This window comes from Euprymna scolopes, chromosome 15 (assembly GCF_053919585.1).
Source record: "Euprymna scolopes isolate OS-2025 chromosome 15, ASM5391958v1, whole genome shotgun sequence".
Classification (NCBI taxonomy): domain Eukaryota; kingdom Metazoa; phylum Mollusca; class Cephalopoda; order Sepiida; family Sepiolidae; genus Euprymna; species Euprymna scolopes.
This window is the reverse complement of record NC_136496.1, coordinates 98,286,921-98,310,686: the sequence shown is the minus strand read 5'-3', so window position 1 is coordinate 98,310,686 and position 23,766 is coordinate 98,286,921. Positions and strand designations below refer to the sequence as shown.

The 23,766-nt window shown below is 32.3% G+C and overlaps 1 protein-coding gene across 5 annotated transcripts in view; it reads left to right on the top strand.

The window, feature by feature from the left end:
* Positions 1-23,766, top strand: part of LOC145294024 (MAM and LDL-receptor class A domain-containing protein 2-like) — a 319,308-nt gene that overhangs the window by 34,026 nt on the left and 261,516 nt on the right. For all 5 annotated transcript variants that reach the window (XM_080140991.1, XM_080140990.1, XM_080140987.1 and 2 more), the window contains exons 2-4: positions 3,100-3,229; positions 15,991-16,132; positions 19,319-19,509. In XM_080140991.1, coding sequence (XP_079997117.1) covers positions 3,100-3,229; positions 15,991-16,132; positions 19,319-19,509 — 463 coding nt within the window. The remainder of the gene's footprint in view (positions 1-3,099; positions 3,230-15,990; positions 16,133-19,318; positions 19,510-23,766) is intronic.

Sequence of the window (23,766 nt, the reverse complement as noted above, 5' to 3'; positions counted from 1 at the left end):
AAATACTTTTTATTTAAACATACTAAAAGAAACTCCGTTAAAAACTTTAATTCCTCGAACATGATAGTTTTGCATCATTTTATGAACTTTATAATAATTGAAATCAACATACGATAACCTTATTTTGATCAAAATCCATGTCATGATTTAGATTAAAAAAAAGTGCTTAAAATTTAAGGTTTAAGGTTAAGGGTCTAGTTTTCTGAGAAATGAGTTTTTTGATCTCGGTAAGGGTCGCGTTTAAAGTTTTGCTTCACTTCTCGAACTTTGAAAAGTGGTAGCAAAACTATAGGACATTCTTTTGTGCAATTGACCATGGTTGGACTTTTAAACCTCTAATATTTTTTTTTATTTTTTGGTTGCTAGAATTGGTGATGATAGATGGACAGAACCTTTCTTTTATCAAAGCCTGATGGCTGACCCTGGTCAGCCTCTGTCATGAGTATCGTGTTACTTTCAGAGGAGAGAAGGTTTACACCATTACTTACCTCTTCCCGCCTGGTGTATAAACGGGTGAAGGGGCCTTTTTTATCCTGGGTGTCGGTCTGCCAGAATATAGGCTTACTTTTTATTCATTTTTCATTAGTTAGTTCCCTATTGTCCACGGCTTCTTATTTTGGTATTAAAAACTGCCCTCTATAAATAGAGGAGGTATCTCCCTTTGCAACCTGAAGAACGTGCTAGATGGCTTGAGGAGACAGAACACCATGTTTTTTAATATTTGATCAGGATTTACTTCCGATGAGAAATATCATCATGTCAGAGCCTCTGACAAACCCTTGTGCAGAGAAACCTTAGACACGCGAAGATAGTATCTAATAGGCATTCAAGTTCTCTCCAGTAGGCATTCAAGTTCTCTGCCACGTGTTTACAAATGACAATGTGATTTAAAGCTTAAACGCAACCGACGCACAATCTTATAGATAAGTTTCAACGCCTTTTATATTAGTTACTCCCATTCAATTTAGCTTTCTTTTTTATTTTCTTATCATTTTGTTTTAGCTGTGGATTGAGATGCCAGACATTTACTCGCGATCACTTACATTCCAAAGATCTTTTTCAGAGTCTATCTCTTTACATACTATTGTTTGTAGCTCTCTAGCACTTGGTTCACCGAGTATATTTGCCAGGTAGATTTTGAAGTTTTTTTTTCATGAGTCTGGTTGTTCTTAAAATACTGAAATAATAAAGACCTTCCTGTTCTAATTTCTGTTCATGCCGTACATATGACCTTGGTATTCCGTTGTTTTCAGCTATGCATGTGTCATTAACAACTTAAATGCAACCGACGTACAGTCTTATAAATAAGTCTTAACACATTTTCGATTAGATGCGTCCATTCAATCTACGTGTTTAGCAATTCAAATGCTATTTCAATCTTGAACGGGCTTACAGACAGCGTATTATAGGCAAGCTTCGACGCTTCTGAAATCAGACACGGAAATTTAAAACTGCGCATGGCACACTTCCGGCTATGATATTTCATTAAAAATTAAAATGTGACAGACTAACTGATGATGTTTATGCAATTTAGGCTTTGTAATTTCCAAGGTTCTGAATGTGTAGAGATGACGAAACAACTGTTATTTTTATATTTAAACCAATTTTATTGATATAAATTTTTATTTTTGACGAAAAATGCTTCAATCTATATCGTTCTACTCTCTCTCTGTTCCTCTGTCTCTGAGTTTCTGACCCTGCATCTCTCTCTCTCTCTCTCTCTCTCTCTCTCTCTATATATATATATATATATATATATATATATATATATATATATATATATAATGTAACTATTAAAAAACTTTACAAGGAGGTATAATATTTTATATATCGATTATCAGCATTTAACTCAACAATGCTCAATACGTGACTATAGCTAGATAGTAGTATTTAAAAAATATATATGGTAATTAATCTACACAGAATTTTCCGCGTTTCGTTCTTGTGGGGGCTCGTCAGTCTAATGCATGGAATTAATTTTACCCGTGTCTTTATATATACATGTGGTATTAAGTTTTCCAGTTGACCACTAAAATATTTCTATTTTCCTGTCTAACTTTTAATAATGAAAAGTACAATACTGTATATCTAGATCGGCCTTTACATTTTCCACCGGCCCTCCGAACTTAAGGTTAGTATTGCTGTTAAGAAATAACATGATTTCGTACTGAAAATCACCAAGTGCATTTCAGTACTTGTGCAGAATTGTTACGAGATGTAACTAAATAGCCGCTCGGCTTTTCTCGGAACATGACGTCAATCGCCGGCTTTTGCCGAGCGTCGCCGATTATCAAAGCGTAACAACGCTACTCAAGGATAATACTGAAGAAAACATTTCCATTTAATCAAATAAAAAAAACAGTTAAAATAAAAAAAAAAAGAAACAATGACCTACCATAACAATTTCTGTTTTATTCTTTTAACAAATTGTTTTAAGTAAAAAAATAAACAGGTTGTATTTTTTCAACCAATTATTTCGGTCAAAATTGAATAAAACTAATAAAAACAATTTTCTTTTGGTTTTCGTACTTATTTTACAAAAGTTAAAAAAAGAACTCATTTTAAATGTGTTTTTTCATGTACTATTTTTTTTTCTTCATTTTTTCTTTATTTTTGTAACTAGTGTAAAGTCAATTTTTTGTTATTTTTTTTTCTTTCCATGAACATTTTTTCCCTTTATGGTGGGTCTGGGCAACCGATTTTTTAAAAAAATAAATTAAATTAAGACAGCCGGGATATTCCTTTAAGATTAGGTACACTTTTCTACAGTCGCATCAGACCATGTCAAACTGGGGTGAGACAAGACAGCGGCTGTGGAAGAAACTTCGGCAACTCAACCGGATAGCTTTCTGACATATGGTTTAAGATGAAGACAAAAGGATCAATAGCATATTTGTTTCTCGAAAAGATGACTGTCGAGCAGTTCCCGGCTGATCCCGGTGAATTTTTCCAATATTTTCTCCAAAGATTTTGTTCTCATTTGCCGCGCATTAATCTGCATCTTTACGTCAGATTACAATCAAACCCGAGCGAATGGTGCCACTTTGTGTCATATTTATTTTATTTGCAGATAATTTTCTATTTTTTTTCCTTTTCTAGATGTCTGTACTGCGTGTCAGAGAAAAATCCGTTTGCATCATTTTGCTTATAATTCTATCTTGTCATGGAGTCCAATCTACATCTGAACCTGAACCTGAACCTGAACCTGAAAAACATTCCAATCCTCCAAGTAAGTTAAAGTTTATATAAAAAAATTAGTTGATAAAAATTTAAAAAATATTGATTTCCGGAATTTTTATTCAATTAAAAACTTATATTCTACATTGATAATTAGGAATGTAAACAGTAACGAAATCATAGTAGGCAATGTTGGTTGGTAATAATGAAAGTAGAGTTTTAAGGTAAGTATTAGCAACTATTTATATCGCTATCTTCATGAAGTTGCTATGCCTCCGCTCAGTTCGGTAAGGCAAGAGGTGCTTAATTTCCAACCGCACCTCTCCTAAATCAACGTAATAGTTGTACTGAGCCTAAAGGACTGCCAACAACCACTATAAAAGAGTAATTAAACATGCAAGAGAGCTATATGCTGAATCTGTTAAATCCAAAGTAGTTGAGCAGCGGCTTGGTTCTCATCAGTTCTGGCAAATAGCAAACAGGATCTTGAACAGAAGCGTGCATTCTATCCCAACTATCATCGAGGTCATCTCGTCAGCATCAGACAAGGCCAGACTATTTGCCAAGAACTTTGAAGCTAATTCTACCCTATGCGACAATGACAATCAACTCTCTGTATTTCCTCCTATAACAGACAACACGCTATGCAACATACAAATAACTGTGCGTGAGGTCGCTAAGCTAATCAAGAACCTTGACTCCAGTAAAGCAACTGGCCCTGACGACATTCCAGTTATAGTACTGAAAAAGCTTCAACCAGAACTTGCTCCCATAATTACAAAACTGTTTAAGCGTTGCCTTAAAGAGAAGTGCTTCCCAACACCCTGGAAAACCTCATCAGTATGGCATGTATTTAAGAATTCAGGTGAAAAGTCATCTCCCTCTCAGTACAGACCAATAAGTCTCCTGTGTGTCATGAGTAAGTTGTTGAAATCCATATTAAATAAAGAAGTAGTCAACCACCTCAACAGAAACAATCTTCTAAGTGACATGCAATATGGTTTCCGCTTTGCAAGATCTACAGCAGATGTATTAACGGTTATATCACATAGGATTAGTGAATCTCTTGACAAAGGTTTTCTTTCCAGGACAATTGCTCTTGACATATCTAAGACCTTCGATAAGGTATGGCATAAGGGCCTACTTCACAAGATTTCCAGCTACAGTATTACTGGAAATGTTTCTCTCTGATAGGTTCATAAGAGTAGTGGTTGATGGGCAGAAATCAGAGGCTCTCAGTATTAATGCTGGAGTCCCCCAGGAGTCCATACTGGGCCCAACTCTCTTCCTGATCTACATCAATGATCTCCCACAACACATACTTAAATCATTCGTTGACATTTATGCTGATGACACGACCATCTATGGCAACACATCAAAGGCCGTAAATGACAAAGTTCTCTCTAATTCTCTCTCCTCTGATCTTGAGCACGCGGTACAATAGGGGAAGAGGTGGCTGGTCACTTTTAATGCATCCAAAACCAAGCCTCTATCTTTACATCATCAACGCTCTGTCCCCATCTGGCATCAATTGAAATGGATGGCTCTCGTCTTGGGGAGGCTCCATGTTTTGACAACCTTCTGGGTTTGACCTTTACTCCTGATCTGAAATGGAGCACATACATCAAATCTGTTGCCAAGGACGCTGGGAAAATGGTGGGATCCTTCTACCGCTCCAGAAGATATCTCACTACTGATGCAGGTCTCTATCTGTATAAAAGCCAAGTACGTCCAAGGATGGAGTACTGCTACCACATCTGGGCAGGAGCTGCTAAAAACAACCTATCCTGCCTTGACAGAATACAAAATAGACTTCGTGGTTTAGTGGGGATGCCCTTTTCTCTTCTCTGCAGCTTTTCTCCCACACAAGAGACGTTGCGAGCCTGTCTTTGTTTTATCGTTATTTCCATGGCAAGTGCTCATCTGAGCTCCAATCCCTCGTCCCCCTCGCCAATCCTTTACGAGAAACACCCGTCTGGCTGAAACTACTGTCAATAATTTTCCCCACTCTTTATCTGTGCCTAAAAAAAAAAAAAAAAAAAAATCCAAACGTAGATTCCATGAGCAGAGTTTCTTTATCAGAAGTGCACGACTGTGGGACTCTCTTCCATTTCCTGTTTTCCACCTGACTACAACTTGGATGTCTTCAAATCCAACATAATCAAATTCCTGACAAACCGCCCACTTAAGTAAGACACTCTATCAAATCTCCAATACTAATGATTACTACAATACTATCTCATTGATTACTGTACACGCAATAACCCTTATCCCTGAATGGCCTTCGGGCCTTGATAAGTAGTGACCCCCATGTAAAAAATATATATATATATATATATTATAGTGAAAGTGTCTGTTTGTGTACATTTCCCAATAACTCCGTGAACTTTCAGTCTACAGACTCGAAATTTGATATACAGGGCAGTGAGATTTGGGAAAATCTTTGTAATCCGTTTTTGCCGAGAAATTTAACTAGAACCCAGAATTAGATAGAATCGAGCAATTGCATTGACAATGGACAACGCCAGACCCAAAATGGGTTTCGATGTACTGCATCTCATCAGTGACGTGCTCCGATATAGGCGCGAACCCAGGTCGCCGCACTCATGAAGTGTGCAGTATTGACAACCTAACCATATGGGCCACGGCGATCTACTTGCTATGCCTCAATTTTTAAATTCTTATATTTTTATCCAGTTCTACATTCTACGATGTGACAAGCAACGTTGTGGCGTTGTCCGTTGTCGATGCAATTGCTCGATTCTATCTAATTCTGGGTTCTAGCTTTATCGGGAAAGGTGTATGTGAACAGGTATTTATAAATCTATCTATAATCTCCTATATATATGCAGAAAAACGGTTCATCCTTCGTAGGGACGTAATGTCCCTCAACAAATAGGTTGTTCCGAAATCGTATCTAGGGAGTCGGCTAATTTCAGTTAATGTTTGTAGATATGATATTTACCGCCTGCATACCAGCAGTAACTATCTTAGTTGTATAGGACGCGTTGCTTGTCACAACGTAGAATGTAGAACTGGATAAAAAATATAAGAATTTAAAAAGCGAGGCATAGCCAATAGATTGCGCCGTGGCCCATATGGTTAGGTCGTCAGTATTGCACACTTCATGAGTACGACGACCTGGGTTCGGGCCTATGTCGGAGCACGTCATTGATGAGATGCAGTACATTGAAACCCACTTTGGGTCTGGCGTTGTCCGTTATCAATGCAATTGCTCGATTCTATCTAATTCTGGGTTCTAGCTTTATCGTGAAAGGTGTATGTGAACGAGTATATATATATATATATATATATATATATATACACTCCAAATGGACTGTACTATCCATTATATAAACCATAGACCTTTTGATCCCAGCTCACTATCGCGCCAAAAACCTTAAAACAGTAATTTCAAGCAATAAATATTTCATTCATACTTTTGTTGTAACACAGAACAAAATATTTTTCATTTATTCATAAATATTGTTTTGCTTATTTCAATACAAGTTTATTTACCTTTTAAATGTGACCGTAAAAAAAGAATATATATATATATATATATATATATATATATATATATATATATATATATATATATATACTAGCAGAAGTACCCGTCGTTGACTGGGTTCAAAAACAGCCTACAGAAAATGGACTGTGATTGATGAAAGTATGATAGGTTATGAAAAGGAGGGGGTTGTAAAGAGATAGGTTTCTATGCTCCAAACTTTTACCATAAGCAAAATATGATGAAATTAAAGATAATTTTCACTAAAATATATTTTTTTATATCAACTTTGTTTCCATTCGTAGCCAAGAGTGACCAACAAAATGATGTTTCCTCACAAAGAGAAAATAGTCAATAAAAGTTACTTTTATGGTAGAAAAGTTCATTGGTTTGTATTTTTAAGTAGTTTGTAAAAAAAAAAAAAAAATTTTTTAATTCACGAACCAGTTTAAAAAAATCAAAATGGCAGCAACTTGGAAATGGAGAGCCCCGTTTTCAATTTGAAGGAAGGGCACCTGAGCATTCTGTGTTAGCAATTTAAGCGAGTTCCGTCAACGTAAGGAATATTTATAAACATATTTGTATGTTTTCCGTTATTTTGTGCTTGAGGAACATTCGATTACGGCATGTGTAGTTTATATAAAAATTCATTTAAGTAGTTATCGCCTCAAATTTCGTTTTAATTTCGGTTCGCTGAAATTATTTCAAGTAAAGAGCATTAAAAACTATTTCAAAACAAAAAAGAAACATGAACTGACCTTTTATTGACTATGGTAACATTTATTTCTTGTATATTTATTTTTTCGGGTAGTCGTTTGTTGGCCTTTCTGCTAAACACTCTTACTAAATAATATCGACGAAATATCGAAAAACAAAGAAACAAAAAGAGTTTTGAAAAATAATGAAGCCTTACTTACTTTAGTAAAATAATCCGAAACAGCAAAATGGGATATTAAAAAAGTAAACACGTAATTACTTTAGTTTTTTAAGCAAAGAATCGATATATTTTCAGTTTTAAAGTATTAAACAGTGTAGTATTACGCCGTCGGATTCAGGGTTGTACTATTGTAATATAAATAACATGCTGAAAGGGTTGTAATCAACTGGATTCCTTCTAGTACACTGACAAAAAAGCTTAGACAGATATATAAATAAAAATAAAAAGGTTGTGTAAATGTTTTTTTAAAGGACACGTACTCACGTGAGCAGGATTTTTTTCCTTCTTTTGACACGATAAGTAACGTTCTTATTTTTTATTATTTATGTATTTTCGAAAGAGTGCCACGTGCAAGCGGAGAAGGAAAAACAGATTTATGCAAAATTTGTGTCGAGAATTGTCTAAAGTTCAGATTTCTTTTTTGGCTTTCACTTTAATAAGAACGTGAATTTATGAGGTGAATTTATCCGACACAATATGATTCAACTAAAAAATAAATAAAAGCTAACGTGATTTAAGATTAAAGTTAAGGTGTTATTGTGGACCCTCACCCCTTTTAAAAAACCTTGTTAAACTTTGTGACATATTTCCATTCTATGGAGGTCAGGCGCGAACGAACATCCAATAATTTTATTATACCATATTTCTTCAAACTGAAACATAATTATCAAAGTATTCTTACGCAAATAGATTCGAAAAGTCTTTGTTAAAGTTTGTGCCATATTTCCATTGAGTACAGGCGCGAACGCAGAGTCCACAATTTATTATACCATCCCTATTTAAGTTGAAACATACTTATCAAAGTATTCTTATGTACATCTATATCAAAACCCTTGTAAACGTATTTTTTCATTTTTTATTTCCATACTTTGGGGGCCAAGCGTGAACGCAGACCCCGCAATTTTAATGAACCACCGTTCTGCCAGATCAAACATACCCATTCCTGATCCTCGATACATCTATCATTATATGTAATAAGTTTTTTAAAATAGTCAACCATATAGGAACCTATTCGTGACCACACACACACACACACACACACACACACACACACACACACACACACACACACACACACACACGTTCAGCTTTATCTATCTCTCTCTATATATATATACACGTGAAAGTGTGTGTGTGTGTGTCTGTGTACATTTCCCTACGCAATAACTCTGTCAATTTTAAGCCTGCAGATTCGAAATTTGATATACAGGGTACTGAGATTTGGGAAAATCGATGTGATTGGTTTTCGGACAGAAATTTGGCGATTAAGGAGTCAAAGTTCAACGATTTGACCTTTGAGACCTCTACCAAACTCCTCCTTCAATTATGGGTCTAAATACTTCAAAATTTAGATATAGGTTCCTTGGACATGAATCTAACTTAATAATTTTATTTGAGCCCCAAACAATAAATTTTAAGGGGTCATAATAGGGGTCAAAGTTAAAAAAAATAGACTGTTCTTTTTTTGTTTTGCTCAACATACACCTCAAAAGACCTGGGCAACGCCGGGCACCCATGCTAGCATTTCTATAAAAGTGAACGCGCGCGCGTGTGCGTACATTTCCATACGAAATAACTTTTTAGTCTACAGACTCGAAATTTGATATACAGGGTACTGAGATTTGGGAAAATCGATGTGTCGGGTTTCGGCCAGAAATTTCGCTGTTAAGGGGTCAAATTTCAACGATTTGAATTTTGGGTCTAAACACTTGACATTTTAGATATTGATTCCTTGGACATGGATTTAACTTAATAACTTAATTTGAGCCCAAAACAATAAATATTAAGTGGTCATAATAAGGGTCAAAGTTAAAAAAATTACGTTTTTTTTATTTACTCAGCATACACCTCCAAACACCCGGGCAACGCCGGGCATCCATTGCTAGTAATATATATATATATTTGATCTTTTAAAAAAAGAAAATATGGGGAAGAAATTAAAATTAATGATGAAAATGAGAACGACTTATTTACAATGATAATAAAATATATGTACAGGGAAGAAGGAAAGGGAAAGGATAAAACAACATGAATTAACGTGTATATATATATATATATATATATATATATATATATATATATATATATATATATAGTCATCCACATACAGTACTGTTTCGCTGTTTCACAGCTCATCAGTGCGGCTAGACAGGCAACTACCTCAAGCCAGGATTGAAACCCGACCGTTTGTACGGCAGTCAAGGCTCCTAACCATTACGCTATTGGTGGCTGCTTGAATGAGTAGTGAGTTTAACGATGTTTTGATATATATATATATATATATATATATATATATATATATATATATATATATATATATATATATATATATATATATATATATATATATATATATATATATATATATATATATATATATATATATATATATATATATATAACTAGCTGTACCCGGCCACGCGTTGCTGTGGCTCAGTTTGTTAAAATGGAACACATGTGAAAGTAGAGAAAAGTTTGATTCTTTTTTTCAAGAGAATGTACAAATTATTTTTTTTTTAACAGATGTTAAGAAAATAAACAGAAAAATACTTCCATCATTAATTATGCAAAAAAAATAAATAAAATGTAGATTTAGTGTTTCAATATGCTTATAAATTACGATAAAACTTGCTGAGTATGCACTGTTTTACGGTTGTTGTAAAAATGGAACGGAAGCTTAAATTTCGCGTCATTTTAATCTTTCTTAATTTTTTAATTGTGCCCCCCAAACGAATATAATCAAAACAGTAACATTCAACAATTGTACTTTATGTATATAAAACACGAAATATTTATTAAAAAAAAAAAATTTAAAAACAAGTTAATAACGAAAGGGAAATAATTCCATTTTTAAACGAAAAAGTCAGTTTACCTAACCTACTGTATTAATGCTATTTTTAAGCAAGAAAAAAAAAAAGTAAATATCCAGATACGCTACTACAGAACACCGATCACTCTAATTTGTTTTTTTTTAGAGGTAATTGAGGTCGCTGACAACGAATCTGATAGTCAAACTTGGGGCAAATTTACCGTTTGCATGGAATTTACCTCTGAACCCACGAACTTCTTTCCACCATTTTACAGCTTCCGTTTATGCTACGCGCATGCACGCTGTAGCATAAACGACGGCGTCACCAAGCAAACTACGTTGGGGGGAGGGGATGTTTTTTTTCCAGGACATAGAATTTTCTAATTTTCAAAAATACATTATAGCGCTTTTTGGGTGGAAAATTTAAAATAAGCTGAAAAGGAAATAAAATAAGAAAAGGAAATCACACCAAGTTGGAGTAGGGGGGCAATGTATCTGTTTTTTTTTTTACCTGGAACATCGAATTTTCAAATTTTCCGTAAGTAACGCACCGACATTTACCAATTAGAACACCATTTAACATTTTCCGAAGATTTTACTTTGTACATTTGGGGCGCGAACGGGGGGGGGTCGAATGTGATGTTGGGGCGCACGTGCGCCCCAACATCATATTCCTCCCCCCAAACAAATTAGAGTGGTCGGTGTTCTGTAGTAGCGTATCTGGATATTTACCAAAAAAATATTTAGGTTTGGCTATAAATTCCTAAACTCATTTCACCCTAAATAATTTAGGTGACTGAAATAGGAATCTAATTGAATCTTTAATTTCCTGAATAGTATGCGATAATTCATTTTTCTTCGAGTTATATCGAATACATTAATACGGACTTTAGGGGCTTTTTTCGTAATGTTACTGTAAAAATTATTTTTTATTGTTACAAATTACGATGCTTTAAAAAAAGCAAAAATAAATTCTTGCGTTTTTTATTTACTACCGAAAACCATAACTTTAGTAAAGGTATTTTTTGTTTAAACAAAATAAAACATTTTCACTAAGAGTTAAGTAAAAATAATTAGTTCATTATATTCTGCGATCATTTTTTAAAAATACTGCAATTTTCATTAAAATTCGTTAATTTCCTGATTTTTGGTGAATTTTTAAGTAAAGGGAGGAGTCAAAATGTGTATACACTTTGAGCGTCGGCATTCATTTTGTGACCACGTGTGGTTAATTTAAATTAAAGTTTAATCACATGGTTACATTATCAATAATCATGTAATTAAACCCATTGAAAATTTACCGATATTGTAAACACATTCTGTTTACATTAAGCCTGTGGTGTTTTTTTTAGTGATGCAATGTTGTCAACTGAGATTTAAAAAAAACCCCGCGAGATCAGGAGAAAGAAATGTCCAGAAAATCGCTAGATTTTTAACTTATCGTCTGAAATTTTCAAAAATCGTTAATTCCCCCCTCCCCAAATCTCCATAATGTTCCGTGTTTTCTCACTATGGGTTTGTATTACTGTACACATAGATTCGAAAAAGTTATCAAAAAACAAATATATAACAAATAAATGTTATCAAAGGCAAGATAAGTTACTTTTCTACCTAACTGGATATATTTTTCGTGTTTTTATTCAATGTAACATGTTTATTCAGCTCGAAAACCATACAGTGTTTACCGATGTATTGGAACATTCAAGATGGAGTCTGATTCTCTCTTTAACACGGTAAGTTTGGGAAAAGATGTTATAAATAAAAAACCGGATAAAATACTGTTAAAAACTCGCTCAATACATGTTACTGTGACATAGGTTGACATATATTCGGCGGGTTTTTAATAGTATTTTGTATAGTTTTTTATTTATAACACCTTTTTCCAAAATTACGGTGTTAAAGAGGGTGTAAGACGCCATCTTGAATTTTCGAATACATCGGTAAACACTGTATGTTTTTCGAGCTGAATAAATATGTTACATTGAATAAAAACACGAAAAATATATCCATTTTGGCAGAAAAGTAACTTATCTCGCCTTTGATAACATTTATTTGTTATATATTTGTTTTTTGACAACTTTTTCGAATCTATGTGTACAGTAATACAAACCCGTATTTTGTATAGTTTTTTATTTATAACACCTTTTTCCAAACTTACGGTGTTAAAGAGGGTGTGAGACGCCATCTTGAATTTTCGAATACATCGGTAAACACTGTATGTTTTTCGAGCTGAATAAATATGTTACATTGAATAAAAACACGAAAAATATATCCATTTTGGCAGAAAAGTAACTTATCTTGCCTTTGATAACATTTATTTTTATATATTTGTTTTTTGACAACTTTTTCGAATCTATATGTACAGTAATACAAACCCCTTCGGAGGTTGGAATGCCCCCCCACCTAAAATGTACTTGGAAAAATCGATTTTATGGTGAGATTTAAGAATGGTTAGTCGAAAAAAAGGTGAAAGACAAAACAAATAATCAATAAATAATTGTTACCAAAGGCAATAAATACTACTTTTTTTTTTTACTTACATGAATGAGTTTATTTTATGTTTTAAAGTATTTTCAAATGCTTTTCTTTATTTTTTAATAATCTAATGCGGGTGTGTGGGTGCCAAATATCTCCAGATTTTCTGGAATTCCCCGCTAGATTGCAAACGAAATCTCCAGATCTAGCAGGAAAACCGCTAAATTGTAACACTGGTCACGTGACAGGAAGCAGTAATAAATAATTGTCCCTAAATAAAAAAATGGCCTCTCGGTACAAAGAAAACACCTATTTATCATAGAAAAATTAAGTATAATGTTATAATTAAAAAGAAATATATAAAAACACACATCGATATAGTAAACATATTATACCAAAACGTGGAAGCCATCCGTCCAGTGGTTTTTTAGACAATTAATTCCGAACGAACCAACAGTTACATTAAATAATATGTGTATATATATATATATATTATTTAATGTATCTACTTAAATTGTAATAAGGAGTTATAGTATTTCATGCATCAAATTTCAGTATTTACTTGATCAGTGCTCAATAAGTGAGCAGAGTTTGCAAGTAAGTTATGAAAGTATATGGCCATCAAGCTACACGAAATCCTCTACACTTCATTCATGTAGCCTGACGATTCCCTACGAGGATAAAACGATTCTATGTAGCTAAATTGCCATATATTTTCATAATTCATAACTTACTATATATATATATATATATATATATATATATATATATATATATGTGTGTGTGTGTGTGTGTGTGTGTGTGTGTGTTTGACAGAAGATCAGAAAATATTAGTATTGTTGGTTTCAAATCCAAGCAAAAGAGACCCATAGTTGATCGACTCTTCTCCAATCTCTGTTTATGAGACATCCTTTATTTAAATTTTAAACCAACGTTACCGATGTTATTCTGATCTTTTGTAACATCTCCTCACACACACACACACACACAGATATATATATATATATTAATATATATATTAATATATATATATTAATATATATATATATATATACGAGCAAACAGTTAATAAAACATGTAAAAACACTTTGAAATGAGTTAAAAACATATTTAATCTGAAAAGGAAACACTAGATAAATGGATAGTCCTTAATCTGCGGAGTTTCGAAGAAATACTTTCCTTCTCATCAGAGGGTAGGAATTAGCAAAATGCGGGATCGGATTTTGCATGCAAAAGTATTTGATGAAACAACAAGTAAGTCAAAGATCTTACTTGAAAACAACAAAAAAAGTGAAGCAGAGGGAATATGGTGAAGAAAAAGGTGATTACACATGAATGGATAGTCTGGTGGAAGATAAATAATCCAGTGACGGTAAAATCCAAATATATAACTTCAAGAAATATATTAAATATTAATGCTTTAATATTTATAATATACTTTAATCTTACCATTTTGGGTCATTTTGGTAAATTTAATTGCAATTTTTATTATATATATATATATATATATATATATATATATATATATATATATATATATATATATATATATATATATATAGGGTGTCCCAATAAAATGCATAATTCTCGAAAGTGTTCAAATTATTCGCTATTGTGTTCCATGGCCAGCTAGCAACGCTTACTGATTGAATCTAAAACGTTTCCAACCAGTTCAATTGGTATGTTGGCACATTTTCTTTCAATGATTACTTTCAACTCATTTATTGTAGCTCGTTTTGTGGTATGAACCCTGTGTTTAACATGTCCCCACTCCAAAAAAAAAAATAAGAGAGAGAAAAATCCAGGGGACGTCAAATACGGTGAGCATAGGCAGTATTCGATACTTCTTCTTCGTCCTACCTATCTGTTTCGCAGGTGACTATCAAGATATACTCTTACATCATGATGATAGTGAGGAAGTGCTCCGTCCTGCTGGAAGTGCCATTCTTTATTCCTTAACATCTCTTGGGAACGTGGCATGGCGTATCTATGTTACAACTTTAGATAATTTCAAGAATATATGCATACAATTATATAAATGCAACTTTGTCTGTGTCCGTGAGTTTCTTCCGTATAGACTCCGAAACAGGTGAACAGATTTTCTTTAAAATTTACAGAATTTTCGTGTATAAGTCTTGGAGTGATCTTAGTTAAGTTTTGTCTCAGTATAACCCCGATAATTACCGATAATCGATAATAGAAACCGTTATTTTAATTTATCTATCTCAGTAAAGCCATTTTTTCCATGTCGTCGCTTAGCAAAAATGATAGAACAATGGGACGTGAAAAAATTCTACTGTGGGTAAGTTGATAGCGTGCTTTTTTTGTGCATGACGTGGTCTGTAGGTTCAAACTCCGCACGTAAATTTCTTAGTTTTTTTTCATTAACTGGGAAATATTTCATAAGACTTTTTTTTAGTCATTTTAGAATATCTTTTAACGAAATAATGCTTAAGCTTGTCCAAATGATTAAGAAACGATTGTAACACTGTAGAAATAATCTTATAATAAACCTGTTATAATATATAGTTGTCTTGGTTATAGTGAACTCATAATATATATGTTTGATTATTAATACTGATAATCGTTGAGCTTTATTAACTGGGTCAATTAATATTGACTTTGGTTTAATTTGTATATAAACATTATCGGAATTTAATAATTAAATTTGGGGTAAAATTTATATAGATATATATATATATAAAATATACGTGTGTGTGGAAATATGTTTAATCAATTATATTTCCCATTTTCTCTATACAAGACCTTTAATTCATGAAGCTCGATGTAACTATAAAGCATATACAAATACATAACGAAATTCTATATTCCAAATTTCAAGATGTTGACCAGCTTACCGTTTATTTCTTTAAGTACGCTGACAGCACCTTTTTCGAAGTGCAATTGAAATTTCGAATATAGAATTTTGTCATATATATATATATGGATAAATTTAAAACTTATAGCTACCCAAATGAATACCACCAGAAACGACAACACTAGTGTTTGTATCTAACTGTATGTTACTAATATATACTAACCCCTCTATTAATTATTATTTCTAATATATTTCTTTTTAAGTTCCCGGTAGCATCCGATTTGCCAATGGCGCCACAAAATCCGGAAGATTAGAAATTTACTATGAAGAAGAATGGGGAACTATTTGCAATGATGGTTGGACAAGCTCAGAGGCCATGGTTGTCTGCAAAAGTTTGGGTTTTAGGTAAGTCGTATGTACAAATTTACAATGCTTTGGTATGACAGAGTTTCGATCAAATATGACTATTTTTAATCCCATACTGTATCTTTCTGTTATTCATTTGCGGGCATTTCCTCTTTTTAATTATCGTCTCCAACCATCAATTAAATAATAGTACAGAAATTAAAGTGATTAGTTTAATATTATAAGGCGAATCGAACTCTTATTTTATGCTTTTAATTATGGATCTTATTCTTTATTAATCCATTAGTTTCCATTATATATATATATATATATATATATATATATGTATATATATAATATATATATATATATATATGTCTAGCCGCACTGATGAGCTGTGAAACAGCGAAACAGTACTGTATGTGGATGACTATATATATATATATATATATATATATATATATAACCACAATTTTTTTTAAATCTGTAAGATAATCTTAATATTTATTAAGCACTGTGGACCTCTCGATGATCGGGTGATAGCATCTTTTACATGTGAATATATATATATATATATATATATATATATATATATATATATATATGTATACTACGCATAAATGTGATATTTTAATTCATGCAGACATAGAGACAATTCTCTATCGGCTATTATATTGAACCTAATATATATTAGTAAGATTAAAACTAAAATACTATGTATATGGATTGGCTGTCCTCAGCTAAAACCAAAAACATAATATATATATATATATATATATATATATATATATATATATATTTAGAAATATATTTTCTTATTAAAAACATATGTATATATATATATATATATACATATTTCTGTATAAATATACTTTCTTATAATATATATCAATCCTTATATAAGAAGCTCAATGTAATTACAAAGCAATATAAAGAATAAATGACAAAAAGTTATATTCTAAAATTCATGATGTTGCCTATCTTATAATTTATTCCTTTAATTCAGTTGCCTCACTTTATTAAGTTCATTTAATTATTGACAATTACGATATATAAGAATTTTCAGATTTTTGTAAAACTTAACAAACCTAAGTATAGTTTTTGAATTGTATGATTTTCAAAATTATGATTGTAAGGATTGATGAGTTTGATTGTAATAGCTAATAGATTTAAATTGTATGGTTTTTCAATTCGGATCAATTGTTTAGTTATGATTAATAAATTTGCTAATTCTTAAATAGAACATTTTGGTACAAGATTCATAAATTAATTAAAATTGTTAGTACGAATAGTTGGGTTTAATGACTTTGTTTGATAAAAATTCAATATGGCGTAATGGAAAAATATAAAGGTAACGGCAGCTTTTCTTCGAATTTTCGGATTTTTACCATGTCAAATCACATTTCAATCCCTTTTGACGAGTTGAACGGTGATATTTCTTCTGATGAGTTAAGGGCATAATAGATTCACTGATTGATATAATAATTAAGTGAGTGATTTTGCGCTACGAAACAGATACTGCCAAGAATTGTATGAGTCAATTGAATTAAAGAAATAAATTATAAGATGGTCTCTCTCTCTCTTTCTCTCTGAGAATAAATAAGTAATCTGCATGAATTAAAATATCATATTTAAGCCTATCTTTATCTATGCTGTAAAATTCTTTTCTATCAGGTCTATTCTTCTGCAATAGTGTACCCCCTTTGTTGGAAGCCGATAACTACAATAAAAACAGGCAAATCAAAGAAACAATATTTTTATGTTACTTTAAGACAGTTATTCATGAAATCACACTAAAACTATCTACAATTAAAGCTTGAAGTTCTTAGCATAGACATTATCATCCATAAATTGACGTTTTACTGATTTTATAGAATGGGAGACTTAATAGACCAAAGTAGTCTGCAAGCATAGTTGTATCCCAACGAACTTGATAGCGAACTTCTATCTCGCTAATGTCTTGATCGAAACACATCTCTTGCTGATCGTCACATCACTCAGATTTTCTGGAAAACGGGCAAGATGGCCTTGCAAAAAAATGTAACTTGATGCTCATATTTGCAGCAAATTGATGGTGACTTATGAGTAATGTTTCAACAAGTTGATCGCTTTTATTTTTACCAATAAGAATTTTACTACGTTCGAAAATGTCGTAAAGGTACGAAATTTTGTATCATGCCTTAAACTTCGAGCCTGGAGGTCTATAAAGAATTCCAGCTTTTAATTTCTCTATGGTTAGGCCTAGAAATTTCATGCGAATATATTTGAAACAGTCGCCGTATTTCTCAAGAGCCTCCATAAACTGTTTCCTGCTGCCAAGCTTTATGTGAAGAGTAGGAAACAGAATTAAAGGAGAAGCCAAAATATTGAGAGAGCCAAGAATCTGTTCATTGCTCACAGGCCAATCGTTTTTTATCCATTACTCTGTTCTTGCTCTGCTATCCCACAAACAAACAAACAAACAAACAAACAAACAAACAAAAAAAAACAAGGGTATTTTGTGTAGCCACCCTGTAGCCAGAAGAGAAACCCAGTCATTTTCAAACCGACGCATATGATCCATTTGTACTGTCTGTATGAAATCTTTTTTCAGAACAAATTCGATTTCATGTGCCGCAGTGGTTAGAGTACTTGGAAAAATCAATTGTAAGAAGGGATATTTTCCTGAAGGTTGAAGGTTCATTCCTCAGAGTGGGCGATCGAAAAATACAATTGCGAATACTTAGGACCTTTATCCCAAGTTCGACAAGATACGTCTGAAGAAAGTCGGAGGTTACATTAACTGAAAGGTTGTGAAAATCACACTCAAAATGAGAACAGTAGTTTGATGAATCCAAATAATACGAATAACCAATACTCATCTCAAAAGTTCAGAAACATCATAACTTGATTATATCGTATTTTTTTTATTAAAAGTAAACAAATAAAACTTATTTTATAATTGCGAAGTTATTTCATTACAATCGAATAAAAGTTTTTCTTGATCCGTACATTCTACGTTTTAGGCGATTACATTTGGTTTTACGATCTTTCGACTCGGGCCTAGGATTCATGGTAAAAAATTGCTTAACTTTTTTCAATAATGTTTCCAAGCTAGTGAAATTAAAAATTCCATCAAAGCAAAGCTGTAGAAAATTATGAGAGTTTGTTTTGGATAAACTCCGTTTGTCAATTTCCGATTTGAAAATCAGAAGACGTCACCAAATAAGCTTTTAGTTTTTAACCATATATATTTTTAATTTCCAGTCAAGGCGAGCCTCTATTGAACATCACCGAAGGAAGTGGTAAAATATTTCTTGCAGATGTTAGATGCAAAGGAACCGAAGACTCGATTGTACAATGCGATAACAACAAATTTGGAGTCCATAATTGTAATCACAGCACAGATGCCGGTGTCGAATGCGATGACATAGCAACAGCAGCATCCATGGACAACAGTAAGTAATATAATCACAATAGATTTCTTATGACGTCCAAAATGAAGTCCTATATTTTGTGACCTTACTGTAAAATGACTATTTCTTGGACAACAGACTTTGTTTCTTTTTGGGCATAATAATCATTAGAAAACGCAACTATTTGGAAGCTAAAAAAAATACACTTTCGTATTTTATTAATTGTTTATTGTTTTTGCTTGTATTTTTATGAGATATTTTAATATAAAAGGCGGAAATATTTGGGAGCCAAACTTGTCAATATATAAATATATGCAATGCGACTGTTTGGAAAATAACCAATGTACACGTAGTGTGTTTAATTTGTTGTTGTTCCCCACATTAAAAGCCGACCTTGTGTCTAACTCTGTCTTGTGGAAAGACAAGTGAATAGGAGCATCACCAACGTACACGTAGCATGTTTAATGGTAAGAAAACTCGAGTAACTAAGTTGATTATGTGTGGATATCGTTGTCATGGTCATGGTTGTCGTAGTGGTTGTCGTCCTGATCAAATAATTAAAAATGCACTGTCGTATTTTGTTAATTGTCTATTGTCTTCATTTGTATTTTTTTTTTTGTGATGAGAGATCTTAATATAAAAGACGGAAATATTTGGGAGCCAAACTTGTCAATATATGAATATATGCAATATCACCAATTTACATGCAGTGTGTTTAATTAGTTGTTTTCCCCAAATTAGAAACCGACCTCGTGTCTAACTCTATCCTCCTGGGAAGGCGAGTAAATAGGAACATCAGTAATGTACACGTAGTGTGTTTAACGCTAAGAAAACTTGAGAAACTATATTTTGTTTAGGTTTTGATGAAGCTGTCGTCGTCTTAATCATTGTCGTCGTAGTCTTTGTCGTCGTACTCGTTGTTGTCGTAATGAAACAATTGACAAATAATCTCACACATTTTGTCAGTTGTTATTTTTGTAGAATAATTCTAAATATAAATGACGCAAATATTTGGGAACTCTGTAAGAATCTATGCATAAAATGAACGTTACGGCGAGGGAAATAATGTCTCTTATTAATACCATATTTTAATGTTTGTAACCGTTCGCTTTTAAAGCAAATAAATAGATTCTGGAATATGAAAATAATCAGGTCTCAGCCAATCAGAATGGACAGACTTTGGAAGGGAACCATTATGATTTAAGACTTAGACATTAGAAAGATTACACTAGCTCTAAGTATCAGTTACGATTGGTTGAATCACGGATTCTGTTGAAAATGTAGAATTAGTTGTGGTGACAACTGGTAGTGGTGTGAGAACTAAATATTGAGAGAGAAAAGTAGGGACTCCGTCCACTACAGATGTTGCGATTGTGATAACGTTGGTAGCAATATAGCATTTTATTATCAAGACTTAATGTATCTAAAATGGTGATCGAAAGCTAAATCAGATAGTGGCTATTCCTAGATTTATTGAATTTGTATGTAGCATATTTTGTTGAAAATTTAGGATACGTTAGTCCAGAGGGCAATTTTTGCAGTCATCGTATTATATATATATATATATATATATATATATATATATATATATATATATATATATATATATATATATATATATAAATGTTATTTTGGTTCGTTAAAAGCGAATAAAACTATATTTCTACGTTACCAATTTAATTGAAATTTTCAGAAATTCTATTTTTAAAGTCAAGGAATGTTTTTATGTTATTAAAACATTGCAAATTATAAAAATATTAAATTAAATAAAAAATATTTTTCGTAACTGCGAGATTATCGCCATTTTATTTTCGGTAGAAATTAGCCTTTCATTTATTGAGATAAGTATTATTTGTATTAATTTTTATGATACTCATGCAGAGAGTGATCCGTGCTGAAATAATGTTATTATTTAAAAAGTCATTCTTAACATGGGGAGGGAAGGATGTTTTGTACCTATTCTGTACTTTAACCTTACAATGAATAATAAAAAAAGCATATCGTAAAAGGTTAATTAAACGTGGAAATATGATTTAAAAAATAGCGCGGATCGCTCTCTGCATTAGCACCATTTTTATTTATTGCGGACTATTATTCTCATCTTTATTAATTGTTTCACGACTTTTCGGCCAACTATTCCTCTGGCCTTCATGAAAAGAAGTAAGTCCTTTTATAAATGTTCAGTAACTTTTTCCTTTTATTATTCTTAAAGAGTAAAACTTTTCTTATTCATCTTATTCATGAAAGGAGTAAATAAATAAATGTTTGCACACGTGACAAATTATCAATAAATTGTTTAGTTACTTTTTTTAAAAAATTATTTATGAAAAGAGTTAACGTAAATAATGTTTGTAAAAGTGTGAAAGGCGACGTTGTACAACCATCACTCCCATGCTTAATTTCTATACTTATAGGTTTTTGGAATTTTTTTACACTGGATTATTATTGATTGAACAGATTATTAAAAAAATGTAAAAAAGAAATCATTATTTCGACATTTGAAAGTGGTGCTCACTTTTTAGTTACAACGTTCTGATAAATCAGTCACCCATTTTGTAAGCAATAAAAACGCGGTATATCAAAGCCATATAAAGTAAAAATAATGAGTCTCTACCGCATTTGTAAGTCAGAAATATATTTGTTTCTCAAAGAAAAAAAAATAGATTGAACATGACTTTTTTATTGTTTTTATGAAAATAAATTTTCGAGTTTAAAATTTATTTATTTATTTATTTAGTCAGTTTGTGGGTTTTTTAAAAATTGTTTTATGAAAGGTGAGTTTTTTGTTTTTTTTTCAAAACTTTTGTTTTTTTTTAATTGTTTTTAAAGTATTATAAATTTCACTAACATGCTGGAGAAATGTTTAATAATTTGGTATTTTTTTAGATTAGGTCCACCTCCACGATTTTCCTTTCAATGACGACATTTATAGGTTTTCGAGTATGCTGAACACGCAAATCGCATTGAAATTTTGCGGAAATAAATAGTTGTATCATGCATTGTATTCTTCGGCGGCCATCTTTTTACGTGCACACGCGCCATAAACAAATACACACACGTATAAAAGATGACCGCCAAAGATTACAATGCATAATACAACTTTTTATATCTTGATAACTACTTATTTCTGCAAAATCTCAATGCGATTTTCGTATTCAGCATAGTCGAAACCCATTTCAAGTCGTCATTTAAAAGAAAATTGAGGAGGTGGATCTAATCTAAAAATTTACTAATAATTTTTCATCCCGTACGCCCCCCGATACATTGCTTCGTCAACATGCGACCATTTTATATCTCCCGAAGACACTTCCGTATTTAGAAAAAAAAAAAAAATGAGTGACCGATTTACCAGAACGTGGTAACTAAAAAGTTAGTACCCATTCAAATTTTGAAATGATTTTTTTTTCAATTTTGTTTTCATAATCTGGTTAGTGTTCAATCAATAATAATCCAGTGAAAAAATTTCAAAAAACCTATCAGTATAGAAACTCCACGACGTAAGTAAATAAATACAAAAATGTGTGCATGCGTTAGCCTTGTCTGGGGGGGTACTAAGGGAACGACCATTAAATAATTCTGCGGGTCGCCATGGAACTCAACGCCCAAGGAGTACCAAATATGTTTTCATGATCTGAAGAATTTTATTTTTTGAAACGTGGGTGATCACTTTTCCATGTAAATTTAACTTAAAATGATCACCCACTTTCCTGCCACCTGAGGAAGGGGAATTTATTTTCGTGTTGATTGGCTTAAGGTTTTTTGACAAGGCAGTTTGGTACGCGAATGCATATTTAACAGTTTTCGTTTATGCTCACGCATAGCATAAACAAAGGCTACGTCTGTGAAATGGAAAATAGTCCCAGAGTTCAGGGGTTAATACCATGCAAAAGAAATTAAACAAAAAACTTTTTAGCCAAGAAACACACAGAAAAAAGAAAAAAACATAGCATCCATTTTTTTTCTATCGAATTCATTTGCTGTTTTTATTGAAAACTATTTTCCCCCGGATTTTTGAAATAATTTTCCATTAAGGGCCGTGCATCTCACGTTCGTAAATAACAAAATTTTTTTGTAGATTTTGGTGTGCTAAAAACGAATCTGACAACCGTTTCCGTCGCAAAAAAAAAGTTTTTATGATATGAAGAAATTACTTTTTCGAAAAAGTGGCGATCATTTTTCCATGTAAATTTAACTTAAAATGAGCACCCACTTTCTAGCCACCTGAGAGAGGGGGGACTTTTTCCCATGTTTATTGGCTAAACAGCTTTCGTTTATGCTCACGCATAGCGTAAACGAAGG